Consider the following 19,337-nt stretch of genomic DNA (forward strand, 5'->3'; position numbering starts at 1 on the left):
TTCATGGGCGTTATGCTATGGTGTGTCTTATTTTCTTCCATATACATGCATAGAGAACAGAAGAAAGTACTTCAGGCTTTTTATTAGCATTAGTTTGGAAATCAAAACAGAAGTGAGTTGACAAGTATCTTACACAGAGATTAACTGGCCTGTTTCGTTTTTTGGCTGAATCCCACCTGTATTGCTGGTTTTTATTTTCAGAGTTCTCATCCAAGTCCAGTTACAAAGAAGATTGATCTGAGTGAACTTCTGTATCAAAGTGCTTGGCCCTTCTCCACTCCCAGTGTAGCATGTGAAATTCAGACTTCCTCTATGCTGGAGGTTTGTAATACAAAGCCCAGAACATATGTAAGTGAACTGCTAAACCTGTAGCAGCTGCAAGCCTATTAATACCCCATTAGAAGAGGTCTTCAGCAGTAGGCTTCTGCAGGATGCTGGGGGATTGATCTCAGCCCCGTTAACTGCAAAAGGCAAACAGATGAGCCTAAGGCCCACAGGCAGTCCTGAGCTTTCCTCTGCAGTTACTGCACTACTCACCCCAGTGCGGAGCTGAGGACACAGCCAGTGCTACCTTGTCGAAGAGAAAATGGTTCTAAGGGACGGGCCCAGTACTGCCTGGAAGCTGATGTCTCAGTTGGAACAGAAGCCAACTACAATCCCAGATAGGGGCTGGGGGGGGGGGGGCTGGCCTGGCCCTTCTCAGTGCTGCTCTTTCCCTTTTTCAACATGTGGAGTACCCCTGTCAGCAGGCATGGCCTTGAATCCAGGACTAATGATCTCTCTCATTTCTTCTTTCTTCCTTTTCCTCTTGAAGTAACACAAGGCTTACTTGAACTTCCTCAAAAACCACACAGCTCAAGCAGGTATAACTGTGAGGGAGCCGACATGTAGGCGATAACTGTTTTGCAGAATTCACCTATTAAAGTTGATCCTTTTTTCTCTTATGCACAGATCTTGGATGTTGTTTCACCTGAGTATACAGGGGGCATCTGCAAATCCAGTCATTTCTCCCTCCCTCCACAAGAGGGATATGACATGGCTGGACCAAATGTGTGCCCATAGCTGGTGCTGAGATATAGCAGGTGCCAAGAGCTGTTACAAGCCTCAGCTTCTGATTTGGGTGCCTTGTCACATGCAGTGACAGTGACCACAGCCCCTTCTGATAATCCCTTACAATCACCACCAAGCTCCCTTACAGTTCCTTTCATGAGCAACATCTGGCTGTCTTTAAATACCCAAGAGATGCAATATAGTCATTTTCTCTGTACAAAAGTAGGAGATCAGTAAAATATTTTAAAAGTGCAGTAAGTAGAAATAGAGCAACTGCAACAGATTAATAAGTTTTAGCTAAATACAAAAATATGGTCCTTGAGTCACATAAAATCTTGATTGCAACATCCATGGAAATGTAAACTTGAACTAGGATCCCTTTTTATTAATGCAACCCAGCAGAATTGGCAACATTTCAGGCTAATCCATCTTAGGTCTTTGCCCCAGCAGCACGTAGGCCTACTTGACCACCTCCATCAGATTTTCCAGAATATCTTTTTCCTGTAAAGTATATATGATATTATGACCCAAAGAGTTGTTGCAGTGAGGTTTTGAGTCAGATGCTCTGCATGGGATTGACTATCTTGCATCTTCCACTTGAAAGGGAAATAGTTTTCAAACACTTCGTGTCCAATGTAGACCAGGATTGAGTTCATTCCTGAAAGTAAGCACAGGTCTTAGCACCCAAAAGAGCAAGCAGGGGCTTGCTGCAGAAGAAGCAGGCATAGGCATGCCAGGCTTATGAAATGGAATGGCAGTGAAACAATAACAGCCAATCCCAGCAGCTAATGTTCCTTGCCTCAAGGATGCTATGCACGTGTTTGCTTTCACACGTCGTCTGAGGGACTTCAGCACTGAAAATGTTTATTGAAAACAAACATAGATATCCTATATGCTAAATTGAAAATACAACCAGATCGATCCTCCCGCAATTTTACTGGCAAGAATAATCACAGTTATTGTCTTTAGAGTGGCTGGGGGCCAATCTATTTGTTCAGATCTACTGCCTTTCCAAACAAATGCTGACTGCCCTTCAAAGCTTCGGGATTTCTGGTAGGAGATATGATACCATGCTGTTACTCTACCCATCTTCCTGTCCAGATACCAAAGCTGAATAAATGTTCCCCATGCTGTGGGTTTGTACTCTGTCTCTGTCGTCAAATGTTTGTCACGAGCCCAGTGTGGTTAAAACCACAATGGGATGCTTTGGGAGACAGGCTTATCTAAAAACACAGAGAGAACCTATGTGGCTGCCCAGGGGATTTTGTTTTCCACATCTTCAGAAGTGGTAGTACTGTGCTGACAGGCCTTTGAGTTTCCCACTAAGTTAGCAAAGTCTCTGCAGTCCTCTCCAAACCAACTGCGAGCCAGCTGTGGTATTTTGCTTGGTGCTAGGCAGCTGCTCTCTGAACTCAAGATGAAACTTAAAACAATCATGTGGCAACAGCAGCTTCCAGTCCTTGTTTAAATACTGGCAGTCCATCTCCCTTACATTTCTAGCCTAGTCTCTAAGTTCTGTGCAAAAATTCAGCTCAAGCTAACCATTTTGACCTCCTTCAAGGTACCTCATTCAAAATCTCAGCTGCTTTGAAGGCAAAGGAGGTACAGAAACAGAACAATTCAGAAAGAACTGGAAGGAATGTGTTTCCTGCTGTGCTTTCACTGACCTGGGTAGAAAAATGGAGTACCTGACCACAGTCTCTTGACATCCACAAGGTAATATATCAGCAATAAGAGGATGAAGGCAAAGCAACTCATGGTTGTCACATATGATGTTGACCTATGAACATTTTCAATAGGAGGTTAGAGAGGTAAGTGGTGCATACAGATCACAATACAAGAAAGGGAAAACTGGTAAAATAATACTTTAAGAAACTCATACTAAAAGCTCTCAGCTTACCATAAATTCTTGTTTATGGGAATAAACCCTTCTTCTTTAGAACATTTTGTCAAGATAGCAGAAATAATTCCCTGCAATAAAAAAGTTACTAAAGTTTATATAACCACTGCAACATTTCAGACAGTTTGTGTTGAACAAGAAGACAAGTCGATTAAGAAGCTACCCAGTAATACTTAGACCACACTAGGTGAAATAGCTTACCATTATTAAGCTCCAGACTAAGAACCGGCTCATAATCTGTTTATGCTGGTCTTTGTATGACAAGATAATTTTTCCCGCCTAGTACAAGCAGAATACAAAAAGCGAATTAAGGCCTGCAAATATATCTGGCTCTCAAAATGTAATTGCATTGGCTACAGGCTCCCTGTGCTAAGGCAAAGGACACAAAAGGGTTTATATCAGCTAAGTGTCTGAAACGCTGAGAAACTGAAACTTTGCAAAGAACATACACAGATGGGAGAAATACCTAAATGCAAATTACTCAGCAGCAGAGGTACCCCTCATATCCCTTTTCTACTCTGTTAATACTGAAGAATGGGATGAGCAACTTTGTTAGGACAACACTATGACTCAAACTCCACCTCCAAACCCTCAGCAACGGACTGCACAAAGGAACAAACTGATGCTGACTCCCTGACCAGGCCAAACAGTTTCTTGGCACTGTATCCATCCCAGCCTGCTCAGAGCTCATGTTCCTTTTCAAGGTTAGATTCCACTTCTTTGACACCCACCTTAAGCTATGTGGCCTGAAAGCATTGCTCTAGAAAAGATTTTGTTAGAGCCAGTCTCAATCACAAGTAAAACAAGTTGCCTCCCCACTTCCAAGATGCTCTCAAATTTTCCCATGCAACACACAGAAAAAAAAAGAGGTACCTGCAGTCCCAGAAATGCCATTAAAATGGTATTTATGGTCCCCAGGATCCCTTCAGGATCATATGGCACTGTTGTTTGGTAAAGCACCTTAAACAGAGAGCAGTTATTACAAGGTAACCAAGCAACCAGTATCCTTTCTTTTCCAGCCTCCTCTTCGGCACACACATCTTTCCCAAGCACCTCCTCACAGCTGCACTTGGTGGTAGCCTACAGCTTCATACTGCGGACCAAAACCTACTTACATTGCAAGAGGGATGCTGATATATATGCTTTTCTCCAAGAACCAAACGATCAATGTAACCAGCTGCTCCTCCAGTGCAGTTAGGATAGTTTCCAAAATCTCCAATGCCCCCAGGACCAAGATAGCCCCTAGGACAGAAACAAACAAGTTAGAGCATTGATGCTAGCTATCCTCTCTGGCCAGAGGCAGGCACACAGTGAAATGCAGGTCCTGTGTGACAGCTGGTCTCAAGGGTATGGGCAGGAACCTAAAGCAAAGCTTCAGTTCAGCCCTGGCTGTCTAGCTGGCTGCTCTACCTCCCCTACAGGCACTGACCCAGGACTCGGGATGATGTTGTGATGATTGTATATTGCTGTACAAAGGCCTGAGAAAGACTGTAAGCCTCTTCTACTGACAGAAGCAATGATGTCACCTTTTCACACCAGTTATTTTAATACCAAAGTAAAAGCTTCTTTTATATGATAAATTCTTCCCTTTGGCGTGCTGCCCTTAAAGTTTTCATCTTTGTCCTATCCCTGTAACTGTTTTTTCTCCTGCCACACAGAAAATACTTAGTATGATGCCCCACAGAAAGTAGTCTGAGTGCAGTCTTACCTGGGACAACCTGGCACTGGTAACAAAAATGTCAGGCACAGCCAAATCACTTCTAATGTCAGAATGAAGATCCACTGTGGCCAGAAGGGGAGAACATCCTGCAGAGCAGGACATGACATCTCCTGCATGAGATGGAGGGAAAAGGAAATATTAACTTGCAAGTGAAAAACATGCCCCTGGGGACATCCTGTACTTCTTGACAGGCAGATCCCCAGATACAAGAGAGGGCTGTTTTTGTTGAAAACTGGGCTCTGCCAATGGACCTTTCATCTTGATAGATGATTTCCAGACACTTAATTCTTTGAGGAGGGGGATAGGAAACAAACCAAAACAAAAACCCACAATGTTTTTCAGCTTGGAAAATGTCACAAGGAATTTTGAGTCTTGAGTAGAACAAAGGCTTTTGGGAAAACAGATTCCAGAAAAGCCAAAAAGCAGTATTACTTTCCCCTGCTGTGAAAAACCACTGCCAAAATTAACTGGACAGAACAGAGGCCGCAGGATTCAGCATAGAGATGCCCTGTGGTCCCTTGGCGGTGGAAAGTCATCAGAAATGCCTGGGAATGTCTGCTTCTAAACACCATCAAGAGGGATCAGTGAAATCCTCAAATAAAGCAAAGATAGACATGATAACATGCAGAGGGGGACACTGAAAGGTGTGTGTTCCCTGACGTTTTCACCAGGTCACACTGTGTGGCACACTAAATAAGATGCTACATGTTCTTTATACTCAAAAAAGAGCAAAAACTCTGAAGTCCTACTCCAGTATCATGTGTTACCTTCCCTTGTAACTTACCAAAGTCCCACTGTCAGCACCAGCTCTTGTAAACAGGAGTTCAAGAGCAGCAACCACTAGATATGTCAGTCCCAGTCTCTGGAGTACTCCGGGGATGCGCAGATTTTCCCAGGACACTGGAAAAAATACATGCAGTGTGAAAGAGAAACAGACACGGGCTCCTTCATGAATATGAAGCCACTCTTCCCCAGGCAGAGCTGAGAGCCTCTGCACCTGCAGGTGTGTGGGGCACCTCCATTCTGCCACTTGACAGTCTGTAAATCGTAACCCCGGGCAAGTTCAACACTAAGATGATAAACGGTGCCCAGCACAGGGGTTAAATAGAAAGAACTGTGTCAGTCTCCTATAGGAGACAGCCCAGCCAAAGAGGCAGAACAATGGAAATAGGTTTCGCTCACATGCTCCAAGGCAGTAATTAGGATTCACAACTATGACTCCCAGCAGGATTAGCAGAAAACTCCTCCAGAGGATTTTCCCAAGCACCTTCTGCTTAGAACTTCCCCACCTCAGCATGGAGTTCAGCGACAGTGATATTGATGTGCCCATGATGAACACAAACCTACAGAACAGAGAGAGGATACAAAGAAGCTAAGAGCATTCAGCTGCTCTACAGGTTCATAGGGACCTTGCTGTCATCAAGAGGGGCAGGTTCCTAACAGCTGTTTAACACAAATTCAAAGGCAGGGAGTATGCAATGTTCCCCTGGCAACCCTTAACATCACTTGACACACTATTCTTCAGGAAGACCTACCATGGAAAAACCAGGTCTGCCACTGTTAATCCTACAAAAGAAATAAGAAGAAACATTACTTTCCTCAAAACTTTCCTAAACTTTAACAACATTATTGATGAGTTTCCAGAGGAACTGCAGGCTGTTTGCAGTCATTTTATGCCCCAAAATCTAAAAAAATTTATAAGCAAAACATAGAAAGATCCAATCACCTTGTTTCACTGCTTTAACCATTCCTCAAAAACAGGTTCATAACTGTGTGTTAGGAAAGATTTCAGGACAGGAATCCTTGCTATTCTCCACCGGGGCAACACACTGCAGAACCCCTCCCCCATCAGCTTGCTGGTTGCACAGCATCAAGCACCGCAGCCTTGACTATAGGACTATTTAATGACCATGGTTCTTAAAAGCTAAAAATATTATACTATGTCAAAACTAACAAGTTTACAAACAGATTGTGATTTGAAATCATTGCGTACACATTGCTTCTCCCATTAGCCTAACAGGCTAGATACTGTACTGATGCAAACCAGCAGAGCATCCCAGTCTTCAACTGAACAATGCAGCAGGTAACCAAATCTAGATATTGAACTTAAAATGCAGATTAGCTGTGTATCAACTGTACTTTACCATTCCAACTCTCATGTTTGAAGAACCAGTATTTTCCTCCTCCATAGTTAACAAACACCATAATTATAAGAGAGAGGCTAAAAAGAAACAACGAAAACACAGAAAGTACCACATGTCAATGAAATACATATGTACAAACACAGTTAACATTTATTCCATTAAAACATTTCCAACTGTGAGATGTAATGTAGTTGATTTTCAAGGAAAGACTACATACGAAGCTTCCAGTACTGCTGAACAAGAAGCAGTATTTCAAAGATCGTGGTAGTGAACTGAAGTAATTTCATTACTTTAGTACTTTAGTACATTACATCACATTGCATTTTCATGCTGAATGTAGGTTGCTCTTTTCCACCATGAACCACAACCTTAACATTTCCTCAAATTAGATCTATAGCAATGCTTCAACGGTAATAATTAAAATTTCGATTATCGTTCAAGGGAAATGCTTTTGCAGTTCCACTGCTACATATTTCCATATACTGTCAATCTGTCTTTGGACAAATCTCCCACCCCTTGGGAGAGCTGCTTTTGGGCAAGGTCTTATGCTCACCCTCGGAACGTGTCGAGAGAACGCAGTCGTTGCCGAGAGGTTGCACACCACAGACGTGGGGAAGGATCACTGCCAATGGAGTCTGTGGTGCTTGGGGACCCCAGCTCCTGAAGGAACAAATCGGACACAAGAAAAGCAAGTCAGTGGCTGGCTATGGAACCGCATGGGTTTGCACACCGTGTTTGTCCTGGTTCTCCCCATCTTCCTTTTCTTTTTGCCTCCCCACTTGCTATTTCTAACCCCCTAGTGGCTCTGTAGTGCGGCAGTAGTATTTGACAGGAAACTGCAGATGCTCTGTACTCCACCTTTGATCAGGGTGGAAACAATAACCAATGAGAAAATCTTATGTTTGAGATTTGTGGGAGCTGGGTTCAGTCCAAATCAGCCACAGACTTGCCATCCCTGTGAGGGCAGCTCTACAACTGAGCTGAGCAGATCCAGCTGCTGAGTCTCATCAACAGGATCAGTCCCATCCCATCAGCATTTGTCTGACACACAGAGAGACCATTCAGGGAAATAAACCAGCAGAAAATGAATATTTTTAAAAGCAGGACTGGCTTCTTTCCAGACGGGTTCCCTAAACCACTCTGGTCAGCTCTAGTAACAACATTGCTTTAACATGGATAACTGCAGATAAGCAACTTCAAGAATTGCCCCAGAGCTATGCTCCCAGTTCTCCTGACTCCATGCAGGTTCAGACCTCCTAGTATGAAGCCCAGACTGTGACATTCCATCTATATTTTAGTATAAAACACGGCCCACAAAAATGCCAACTCTAGGGCTGTCAAAGGAATCTTGATTTAAGCTCAGCTCCCATGAGAATTCCTATTGTGCTGCTAGCAAACGCACAAGCTGGCACTTCAACCCCACCCTTATACTACTTGTGTCAGATGGGGACAGTTTTCACAGATACATGTCCTTCAAGGGAACTAAGGAGGCAGAAAGTTAGATATTCCCAGCTTGCAAGAGCTCTGCGAGGAATCCATAACTCCCACATGAAAACCAGCACTCTCCATCAACATAAAACTTCCTGTCTGACACCAATACAAGATTTGGCAAAGGCAACAGGCACAAGAAGATGGCAAATAATAAATAATCCCCCAGATGCCCTGACAGCATGCGTTCTTCTGAGGTTAAACCACCACCACCAAATGCAAATGAAAGGTACTTCGGTCACTCACAGAATTAATCAGACGATCAGTTTCCCTAGGGTTCAGTTTCTTGTAAACCCAGTTTCTGACTGGACCAATTCTGAAAATTAGTAACAGTTTAAAAGACAAAACAAACAAAAATTGGCTGCTTCATAGCCAATTCCATCTTAACGTCAACTATTCAGTAGTATGAATCAAAAGCTGGGATGGCCCCTATCCACGTTTCTCCAGTTGATGTGTGTAATACTGATATACAACCAGTACCTGTGACCCGAGTTACATCCATTTATCTAATGACATTGCCACAAGCTCAAGTTTGGGACCTCTACTCTTAGGCTGTCCACTGATAAGGCTCAGTACACATGAGGTAAGACCACAGATGTTAAAGATGCTTAGGTCCCACTGACTTGTACTGCTGACTTGTTCCCAGGAACAAGTCACAGGAGGGCAAAGCAGAGTGTGCATCAGCTTACGGCTGATGTCAGCTGCTCTCCAGAAACTGCTCTGCACACGAGCTAGCAAGCTATAAGATAACCCTCAGGAGAAATCGCATCGCTCTGCATTTGTCAATGCACGGACAGCTAGCACAGCTTGACCTGCACATGGCAGCCTGGCAGCAGGGTCTTACCTGCAAGCACAAGGGTCTTACCTCCAAAACACTACCACACTACTTTTAAATGGGTGATCCTACCTCGTGTATGAGGAGATGTTACCACACTGTTCACTTACTTCATAACAAGGCGACAGATGATCAGGATAGCAAGGATCCCCGAATAAACCAGGAAAGCAAAGAGGATAGCTACATGGAAAAGAGAAGAAAACAACTCTGTATCTTACACAACAAAACCGTTCATTGGCAGGGCTTTGGTCTACTGTGATACAAACACAACAACAAACTCAACCCACCATCCATCACACCACTCTCTCCCATTCAAATTCTCCAGAATTTGTATCCCCAGCCCGAGTCCCAAAAGAGAAAAAAAACAAAACCAAAGCAAGCTAGCAATCAGCAACTGCACATCTTGGCATAAAAAGGGCAAAATAAATGTGCACTGAGGCAATAGTGAAGAAAGAGTTGATGTACCATATGTTCTGATGAAAAAACTAGAGATTCAGAGGTAGCCTTAATGAGAAGAGGACAGGGAGATCACATTAACATTTGAAAGTGTGAAGAACTTTTCTTTATAGCTGGAGAACTGGAAGTACTGAAGAAAAACTTAATATAAAGGAGAGGAATGGAAGAGATGAGAGCTTAAAGAAGGCCCAGGAAGGGAGATGAACAAAAAAGTAAGACAGCAGGTTTAAAATTAAAAGCACAACAAAACAGAAATCCAAACACTATGGTTTGTTTCCTGTTTTGTGAGAGAAGCAGGACAGAGGGAAGAACAAGGGTCCTGTGTATTTTCAGAAACATGGAGGGAAAGAGGAACTAACGATGATAAAATTTCCCTGTGGATAAAATGCCCGCTGATTTTTGTGAGGCTAATTTCTGCTCCAAAAACGTGAAGAGACCTTATCCTAGCCAGGGCCTTCAGGCAGAGATGTAAAACATAAGCAGGCAAAACACTGAGAGAGAAGACGTGCAGGTCCATTGCACATTTCAACACAACACAGGTAGCTACAGAGGCATTTTAGGTAGCTGGCTTTATTGAGAAACATGCATGTTGCGAAATGAAAGAGGAAAGCTGAGCACTACATACGGAGGTAGCTGTTGATGGGGCCTTCATTGATGACTATGTCACAATAAATGGTTTTGGCACTTGTGCTTAGGGTCTTTACTATTAGGGAGTAATTGCCAAACTCTCCAAAGTGATACTGAATTCTGCAAAGGAGAAGAGAGACAGAACTTGCTGCTCCATGTAGATAACAGGGCATCACTCAGAAAGCTGAAGAGCGAGCATCACCCTTCCTGAGCTCACATCACCCATCTCCTCGCACCACTGCCTCCATGCTGCTGGCCCCAGCAGGAGCCAGCCCCACACCCCGACCCACCCAGCGTCTCAATGGCCAGGAAAGAGGTGAAGGGCTGCGATAAATCTCGGTCGCAGCACGGGGGAAACAAAAACCCAGCAGCACAGAGGGAGAGCCAGGGCGGTGGCACCTACTTGCAGAGCTCGCTGCCGGCCCGGGAGCCGTTGAGCAGCAGGCTGAGCGGATGCTGGGTGTCCACCACGGCCGCCGCGCCCGGGCCCCCGTCGCTCGGCGGGACGACGGCCAGAAGCTGGTAGGAGCACTGCGGAGGAAGCGGAGAGTGAGGCGAACCGGGCCGCAGGCCGCGGGCTAGTCGCCGCGCGCTAGTCGCTGCGCGGCTCGGCGCGCTCACCCGGTGGCAGGCTGCGGAGCGGACGGCCAAGCGGAGGCCCTGCGCGGGCAGCTCGTTGCGGACCAGCAGGAGGGCCTGGTCCATCTTGAGCGGCGGCGGCGGCCCGGCAACGGGGGCCTCTCCGCGCGACTGCGTCCGGCCTGGCGCTAGCAGCAGCGCGCCCAACGCCGCCGCCACGGCCGCCGCCAGCGCGACCGCCATCGTTCCGCCGCGCTCCGCCCCGGGGCGGCGCCGCTCCGAAAGCGGGCTCGGCGCCGCGGCCCAGTCGGAGCGGCCGGGGGCGTCTGGCCGGGCCGCGCTCGGAGCGTGGCCTGCCGCCGCTACGTACCGCGCGGCTGGGCGGCACGGGGAGGCGGTCGTGCGGGCTGCCATGAAACGGCCCCTTAGAGCCCTGCGCTGCGGAGGGAGCTGGCACCCCCCTGTCTTTCACAGGGGAGATGGACAAGAAAGCGCATTTCGTGCAAAGAGACTTTCCTCCCAGGGAGGCGCCTTCGCTGCTGCCGGTGCTGCTGCTGGTGGCGGCGCTGCTCCTGAATGCCCTGCTCTACCTGTACCTCGGCAACCCGCACGGCTCTTCGGGCCGTGCCGACGCCGAGCCCAGCCTCTGCCCTTACGGGTCTTTCAGACTCGGGCCGGTGAAAAACTGCTCCCCCTGGCTCTCCTGTGAAGCCATCGATAGGGAAGTCAGAAAACTCAAATGTGTTGGCGAAGGAGCCGTGAAAAAGGTGAGTTGGGTTATCTTTACTTCTCTCCAGTGAATCAGCTAGCGAGGGCTTTCTTTGTTAGCTGCCCACGCTGCTTTGTTAGCTGCCCTTAAAGCAGCTGAAAGCCTTTGGCTACGAGTAAGGTAAGAACAGGCAGGAGAAACGTGACTGCGGCTAGTACCTCACACCAAACAACACTAGGCTGTGCACGCAGCACCGCAGAGACGGGTGGAGCGCTTCGCATGGTGCAACCGCGCACAGCAAGTCTGGCTGGGTGCTATGAAGTCATTCCATCCCTTACTTCATCCAGTCCAATGAAAGCTTAGGAAATCGTGAGCCATCCTATGCTGTACAAAATCAGGAAGGGCTTGCTGCGACACGTATGTGCAGTAGGTACGGCAAAGCCCAGAGGCTTTGCTGCTGACACAACACTGTGCGATCATGCACCAGCATAGGACTGACCGCACTGGGTGACTGTTGTTTGCGGCTGTGACTGAGCATTCACTCGGATGCCACATGGTAACAGTCAACAAAGGAAGGCTTTCCACATGTCTTATACATCTCTTCTCTGTCCTCAGGTCTTTCTTTCTGAGTGGAAGGAAAACAAAGTGGTCATTTCACAGCTCACCAAACCGGAGCTGAAGGAGGACTTTCTCCACGGACTGAAGATGCTGAAGGCACTACAGAGCAAGCACGTTGTCCGACTGCTGGGCTACTGTGAGAAGCAGTTCACAATCCTCACCGAGTACCACCCTCTGGGCTCCCTGAGGGGTTTGAACGAAACTCTGCACATCCCCAAGTACAAGAGCATGAACACTTGGCATCGAAGGCTGATGCTCGCTATAGACTATGTGAGCATAATTCGCTACCTGCACAGCAGCCCTCTGGGCACCTTAGTGATGTGCGATTCGAACGACCTGGACAAGGTGCTCTCGCAGTATCTTTTAACGAGTGACTTTCACATCCTGGTGAATGATTTGGACGCTTTGCCTCTCGTGAACAGGAGCGCCGGCAGGCTGGTGAAGTGTGGTCATCGGGAGCTCTGGGGAGATTTTGTAGCTCCTGAGCAGCGTTGGCCCTATGGAGAGGATGTGCCATTTGATGATGACCTTATGCCCCCATACGATGAAAAAACAGACATCTGGAAAATCCCGGATGTCTCCAATTTTTTCTTGGGCCACGTTGAAGGCAGTGACATTGTGCGACTGCACTTGTTTGACATCCATGCGGCATGTAAGAAGAAGGACCCAGCAGAAAGGCCTTCTGCCCAGGAGATCTTAGACACCTACAAGAAAGTTTTAACTCTGTTGATTCGGGAGGCAGCCATGCCTGGTACTAGGGAAATGTTATAGCAAATCATGAGACAAACGGTGGACTGAAGTTGATGTTCTTATTTATTTACCTTGCCTGAAGGGCAAAATCCCTGTCCCCTCAACTGAGAAGATAAAAATAAGTGACTTTGTATTTTACCTTTTGATTAAAAATTACCTACCCAATGCTGAATCTGTGCACCTTTCCCATTGGCATGTTTAATCTATTACTGCAAGAGGAGGAGGGAAAGAAATTAAGTTTTGAGAGCGGGGGAAATTTCTCAAGAAGCAGAATTTTTCTTTCGCAATATTCATTATAAAAACTCCCCTTTCAAACACAAAACATTTTTGTACAGAAAGAGTTTAAAAAAGAATAAATACAGTCCTACTTAAACAGCTCTGTGCTGATTCCAGTGGCTTTAGCCCATGTGTTGTGCACAAAGTCTTCACCCACTTCCCCATGGAGCAAAAGCAGTGGGCGTTCAAAAATGAGTACAGTTCTCTTCAGGTTTTGGTGAGCCCTGATGCCATCTTCCCAACCACCATATCCCTGCTGGATGGGATATTCCATGGGCTGCTTTCGGAGCCGTGCAGCCATTGCTCTGTGGTCCCTGTATCCCACTAAAAAAACATGTTCCTAGTTTGTAGGCAAGCAGATGATAGAGATACGGCTTAAACATGCATGGTTTTGGTTTTGAAACATTTGCCCCTACAGTGTTCTCAGCAAAGTTCTTTGGAGATGAGGGTTCAGGAGTCCTCTCGCTCTTTTTTAATCCACAGGAAGTGTGAGCTCTTTGGAAGAGGGCTGAGTGTATCTTTTATGTATATTCATTTCGTCCCTTTTGCACTCACTTTTGTGTTCTCTGAACATAATGAATGGAGGGAAGGAGAAAGAACAGGGAATGGGAAGAGAACATGACTTCCTTTCACAGCAAATTGTGCGTTGGAAAATAAAAGCCTTACATTCAGAGTAAACAACTCCGTCAGGCCTGAGTTCAAGATGTATTCATCAGGAAAAAAAAAAGAAAAAGAATAAAAAAGGCTGCTGCTTTGTTCAGTGAGTTGAGGAGAAAGCTTCTGGTACCAATATGATGTCACAGCCTGTAACAGGTACCGACCGCTGGAGGGAGAGTATAATGATGCCTTAATTCTGCAGTAGGCCCTGTTTGATGAGATTGGGATTGAATCGTGCTCTTGGTGGAAAAAAAAAAAAAAAAATGGGAATACTGTGAATGAGATGTGGATGCTACCATTAGTAGAGGACTTTTATACTATGGAGTAGGCCTTTGGAAGGCCTAAGGGCCTGGGACAGCTTTTTTCTTGTCTTTACTTGAGAGATGAGTTGCAAGCAGAGAAGGACTCTGTCCTTTCTGCTGAAGAGTTTGTTTCTGTTCCTTGTCACAGTGATAGTCCACTTCATCTAAACAATCTATAACTGAACTGAGAAAACAGGTTTTTTACTTATTTTCAACTGCATGTGTTCTTTTGCTATAAAATTTCATTGTAAATGAGAAGACTGTTCTGTAAATGACAAAATTCCTATCTGATTTCTTATAATGCTAGCAAGAGTTCTTTCAAAGCTGGTCATTATGGTTTTTCTTTCCCAGTGGGCAGTCTATTTTCTTAATTTAGCTGATTTTGCCATTTTCCAGCTGTGCAGAAGAGCAGAGCTCTTCCTGGCAGCTTTCCTATTGTTGTCAGAAATTAAAGCTCCAAAACAGAGCAGTTTTGCAGTTGGATACTTCATGTGTATTTTGGACTTTGATTCAAAGCACCTTCAAGAAAAGTGTGGAGAAAAAAAAACACTGTCCCTGCTGTAATTGTGTAAATCATCCCATGAGTTATTAATAGGGTTATCCAGGGTTTTACAGTTCCAGCATGAAGCTAGGATGCGCAGGTGTTGGAAAAGCATCCTACTGTGGCTGTTCAAGGCAGATCCTTTGCTTTTCCCAGAATAGCATGTGTTGCTTTTTGTTAGCCCTTATGTGTACCTGGAAGGAAAATCAGCATCTGATGCCTGTGAAGTAAACACACCATTTGTCTTTTATGGCAGTAGCAAGGACAGTCAAGAAGAAACTGCCAAGCTTCTCATGCTGTTCGCTTGCTGCTTGGATTCTTGCTCTGCTGTGTACTACTGCATCTTGCAAGCAGCCATATGAATTTCAGAGTGAAAAATGAATGGGGACAAAATCTGTTTCTGAATCTTGCCTTGGACATGTCTCTATTCCTGGGTGAAACAAATTTTAAAAATGGTGTCTCCCTAACATTCTGCCTTAACACTGTGTCCTTCATATGCCTCTTCCCTGCTCCCTCCTACTCAGCTTCTGTGTTCTCCAGCAAGAATAAATTACATTTCTTCTGAACAGAGGAGCATTAATGGAGCTTTGATGTATTTCTTCGGGGAACGTTGTTTCTGTCTACAAGGGAACACTAGATGGCAGCACGAAGGTCAGTTTAGCTTTACTTAGCAGCTGCAGTCTCATACTCAAACGCAGCCCGGATCTGCCCTTGGGATCCTGATTTTCTAACAAATTTCAATATGTCCCTGAAAGATGGCATGGTGTTTGCATTAGCACGACTGCAGAAACAAGGCAGATGTAAGAGCTCTCAGAAGAGCCACCATAACAAATGAAGGTGCCACCTCCTCTATAACTTGCTTGTTTTACTTGCATTCATTACCATCCCTTTTGGTCTCATCCTGGTCCAAGGTCAACCAAGGCTGAGTGTCAACTCCTTCCAGCTTTTCAGGAAAATCAGAGGAGTTTGCACCCTCTCCCTCTTTCTGTTCTTCCCAATTAACCTCTTCCACAATCTCAAGATTGTATGAACCCTGTCATTCCTTCATTTCCAGCTGCTTTTCCCTTACTGAAACCTAGCTGAGGTTTCACAGAAGGGGAAGAAGCAGGTCAGCCCTATGTGCAGTTGCTTCCATTCTTTCTAATTCAATCTGTTGGCCATTCCGGTTTTCACCATCAGTGACAGTCATGGTCAACATTCAAGGGGTTTTTCTGCCTCTTCTATAAACAGTATTTTTAATCTGATGGAAAACATCGAAGCATGAAGAGCAGGAACAGGCGTTTTTCACAGTGAATAAACCTGCAAGCTCCTCTCTTCTAATCCACGCTCTGCCTGGCCTTAGGACAGTGAACATGACTTCTGTGATGTCTGCTGCCACAGCTCTGCTCTGTTCAACAACACCGCTGGCTCTCATCCCAAGCTCAAATCAAGGCACCCACAGTCCTTGTCCTTTCCCACAAAATATGCTTCTCCTGAACACCTGAGATGGTTACTGCTAGCCTTCCTATTGTATCCCTGTTCCTCTACCCCAAAAGTCCTGCCAAAGTAACTGGTCACACAAATGCAGGCTCCAGAAGGAGCAGGACTGCTGCTGGTGCTCTTCTCTTGCAGGAAGCTTCTCCAATCCACCTCAGTGGTCAGTGTCAAGACGTTGTCAAGTGTTTATTGGTTTGCTTTGGTCCTGTGTGGAGCTAGGAGTTGGATGTGATGATCCTTATGAGCTCCTCCCAACTTGAGTAGCCCATGATTCTGTGTTTTTTTTCCTCAGACTACTAGGTGACTGAAGTTTGATAGAGTGTGTTTCAATTTACGTGCCATGAGTTTCAGATTGCATCCTAAAAGCAGTCCTATAATCCTGAATCCAGGTGAGGAGACATTACAGCAGCTCATCTGTACGTCTGACACCATTAAAACGTATGGTGTGCATATAGATATCAGCTGCTATGTCTGTCTGGATAAATGCTGAAGACGTAAAGTGGGCACACTTGGTTTAATTGAACAGAGCCTTTCCTTTGGCATCAGAAGAGACTGCGCAGGGAAGTGGTGGACTCATCATCCCTGGAGGTGCTTAAGGAAAGAGAAGATGTAGCACTTAGGGACATGGCTTACTGGGCAGTATTCATGGTAGGTGCGTGGTTGGACTAGATGATCTTAGAGCTAGTCTTTTCCAACCTTCATGATTCTATGATTCTTTTCTGGTTTTTGAGGGACACTTTCAAAGCCCATGCCACTCTGTATTTAATGGAGTGGTAACTGTTAAGTGTATCTGAAGTTTAGAATACCACAAAAACTTTTTGAAATTCTGTCACAACCCTAAAACAATATTTGTCTTTGGTACCACATAAACAAAACACCACACTGCTATCTCTGTGAAACAGAGGCAGTGTTGCTTGCAAAATATAATTGCGAGATATTTGGCAGAACTCACAACTGTAAACTGATTCTATCATTATGTCTGTAGTACATTACCAATAGCTGAATGACCCTGGGAACAAGAAAAAAGTGGTTCTCAAGTTCTTCTAGCGTGATATAATGCACATATTTGTAGAGTTCATCCAAATAAATTATATGCTAGATGGTACGTTGAAAAAAGAAAAAGGATTTTATGGTTTTGCTTTAACTGAAATATTGTATACTTGAGATGACATACTTAAGATGACCACAGGATTTCCAATAATTGTCAGTCTGTGTTCAGAAGTCTATAATCCAGTATTTATCAGGATGAAATGGTGAATGTATTTACATTACATAGATACTTATGCCTCAGCAATTTCTGATTTCCATTTAGCTTTGGGTAACTCAAAATCCATGAATAATTATATATTTTTTATACAGACGCGCTCAGATTCCTTGGCCATGCATTTCAAAAGACTGTTAGATTCCAGCATTCACATTTTGTATAGGAAGTAACTGGATTTTCAAAGTTGTCAAGTATTTGACAGCTTTCAGTCAAATTTATAGCAGTTAGCCAATGCTGAAGACTTTTGAAAATAGGATTCTTTCCGTGTAGCCCTGGAAGACTCTTTTCAGCAATCTCTCGATTGTTCTTAATTGGACTGAAGTGAATGCTAGATTTCTCCACAGGATGAGCTGAGCTTCCACTTTTGAAACAGCTGGGATTTTTTTTAAATTAAATTACACAGTTACACTTTTTTCTCCCCAAGAGCCAGCTCCTGTGAGAAGCTGAATCAGAACCATAGCTGAAACACCTCATTTATATTTGGTATTGTGTAGTGCTGACAATCTAGCTGCTAAGCTTAGCCTCCCACTGGCTACATTTTGCCATAATAGCTTGTGTCAGTGCCACTTGTTATTATATATTATTTGCTCAGTGCCTACATGCAGGATATATAGGTGTAGCACAAAATGACAGTCCTTCCCCTATAAAAAAACTTTAATACTAAAAAAAAACTCGAACTCACAAACTAATGTCCTCCTATATTAGCAGTACACTCTACTGTTGGCTCTTTCATTTGACTTAATCCAAGCTACAAACAAACAAGCTAAATGCTCTACATGGACAGGTCACACCATTTGTTATGCTTGTTAACTACAACTACAAGGCTTGACTTTGCTGACCAAATTCAACCTCAGTTTCTGAAAGGTATTTAAGAGCCTAAGCTACAGAAGCCGTAAGAGGAAAGGCCAATGCACCAGGACGTGATAACCTAGCTTTGCAGTCTCTCAGCTTTGGTATTGAACCAGATTCCTCAAGAACATCACATGAAGGCTTACATCCCCAGAAGTCCTATTGCAAAGGGCAGCAAATGGAAGATCACCTCTTCTGAGGTTTGCAAGACTGTCACACTTACCACAGCACCTAACTTGTCCAACCCGCAGCTTAACATTTGCAAGCTTCACAGAAATATGTAGGGAAAGAAAGAAAATCTCTGTTTCTTCTAAGTAGGGAGTGGGTGGATTATCTGTTTTAAATGGAGTATTTAATTAACTGAAAGAAATCAAGTACCTGTTGGGTAAGGTAGAGTGCATTCCTTTGTGCAGGAGGAAAACCCTGAGAGATGAAGTTCCATTTTCTTGAATCTTGGTTTTCTCCAGAGAGGAAGCTGGGTACAGTCTTAGGGCATTCAGCATCTTCCCAAGTTGGCCAGAGTGAAGCTGCAGGGTTAATGAAGAGAGCACCTTTAGATAGATATTAATTGCACCTTCTCTATACCCAGTACATGTGAGCTTGATTTCAATTTAAGTCTGTAGGTAGTAGTAAAATGTGAAGATCTATATTATGCTTATTCTTTGTCAAGCCAGTTGGCCAAAAAGTTCAACATACTGGGGGAAAAAAAATGAATGAAAAACCTCAGCTTTGTGAGAAATTGTTTTAAATCCCCATGAAACCAGGCTTAATTTACTGGTTTGAGTCATATTTCTTAACTGATAGACTCTTTTTATCTTAGCGGTTTCCACAGTTCTGTCCATGGCTGCCATCTCCATTTAATGACCTAGAATTATGTCTAATTGATGTCCTTCAGCTCTCCTTTCCCACACCATGGGGGGCAAGGAATTTTTCTCATGATAATAGTGTACCAGTCTTTAATTTTTAGATATTCTCATTTTTACTCATCTCCTATCCTTTCCTGCCCCTTCAATCTGTCCCATAGCATGGGAGCAGGGTGACTTGTTGCAATGGCTAGCCAAAGGATGCAGTTCCCACAGAATGCTTGGACATTTGC

The 19,337-nt window shown here is 44.6% G+C and overlaps 2 protein-coding genes across 3 annotated transcripts; one reads left to right on the forward strand and one right to left on the reverse strand.

Moving 5' to 3' along the window:
• Positions 1-62: 62 nt before the first annotated feature.
• On the reverse strand, positions 63-18,762 carry HGSNAT (heparan-alpha-glucosaminide N-acetyltransferase). 2 transcript variants are annotated; one of them, XM_042828361.1, is made up of 17 exons: positions 18,620-18,762; positions 10,624-10,751; positions 10,219-10,340; positions 9,248-9,317; positions 8,549-8,618; positions 7,368-7,474; positions 6,815-6,891; positions 6,206-6,236; positions 5,853-6,013; positions 5,455-5,570; positions 4,659-4,780; positions 4,066-4,192; positions 3,824-3,910; positions 3,152-3,229; positions 2,951-3,021; positions 2,718-2,830; positions 63-1,708 (listed from the first exon to the last, which is right to left on the reverse strand). In XM_042828361.1, the coding sequence occupies exons 4-17, from the start codon at positions 9,250-9,252 to the stop codon at positions 1,527-1,529; spliced, it is 1,347 nt and encodes a 448-aa protein (XP_042684295.1). In that variant the 5' UTR covers positions 9,253-9,317; positions 10,219-10,340; positions 10,624-10,751; positions 18,620-18,762; the 3' UTR covers positions 63-1,526. The 2 variants fall into 2 exon arrangements, with proteins under 2 accessions (XP_042684295.1, XP_042684294.1); XM_042828360.1 differs by lacking the exon at positions 18,620-18,762 and adding an exon at positions 10,842-11,042.
• POMK (protein O-mannose kinase) lies at positions 11,191-13,048 on the forward strand. The gene is made up of 2 exons (XM_042828363.1): positions 11,191-11,566; positions 12,124-13,048. Exons 1-2 carry the CDS (start codon positions 11,279-11,281, stop codon positions 12,895-12,897), a joined length of 1,062 nt encoding a protein of 353 aa, XP_042684297.1. The 5' UTR covers positions 11,191-11,278; the 3' UTR covers positions 12,898-13,048.
• Positions 18,763-19,337: the final 575 nt, after the last annotated feature.

The sequence above is a fragment of the Centrocercus urophasianus genome, unplaced genomic scaffold (genome assembly GCF_019232065.1).
Source record: "Centrocercus urophasianus isolate 14NV4802_14NV808 unplaced genomic scaffold, USGS_Curo_1.0 seq_3, whole genome shotgun sequence".
Taxonomy (NCBI): domain Eukaryota; kingdom Metazoa; phylum Chordata; class Aves; order Galliformes; family Phasianidae; genus Centrocercus; species Centrocercus urophasianus.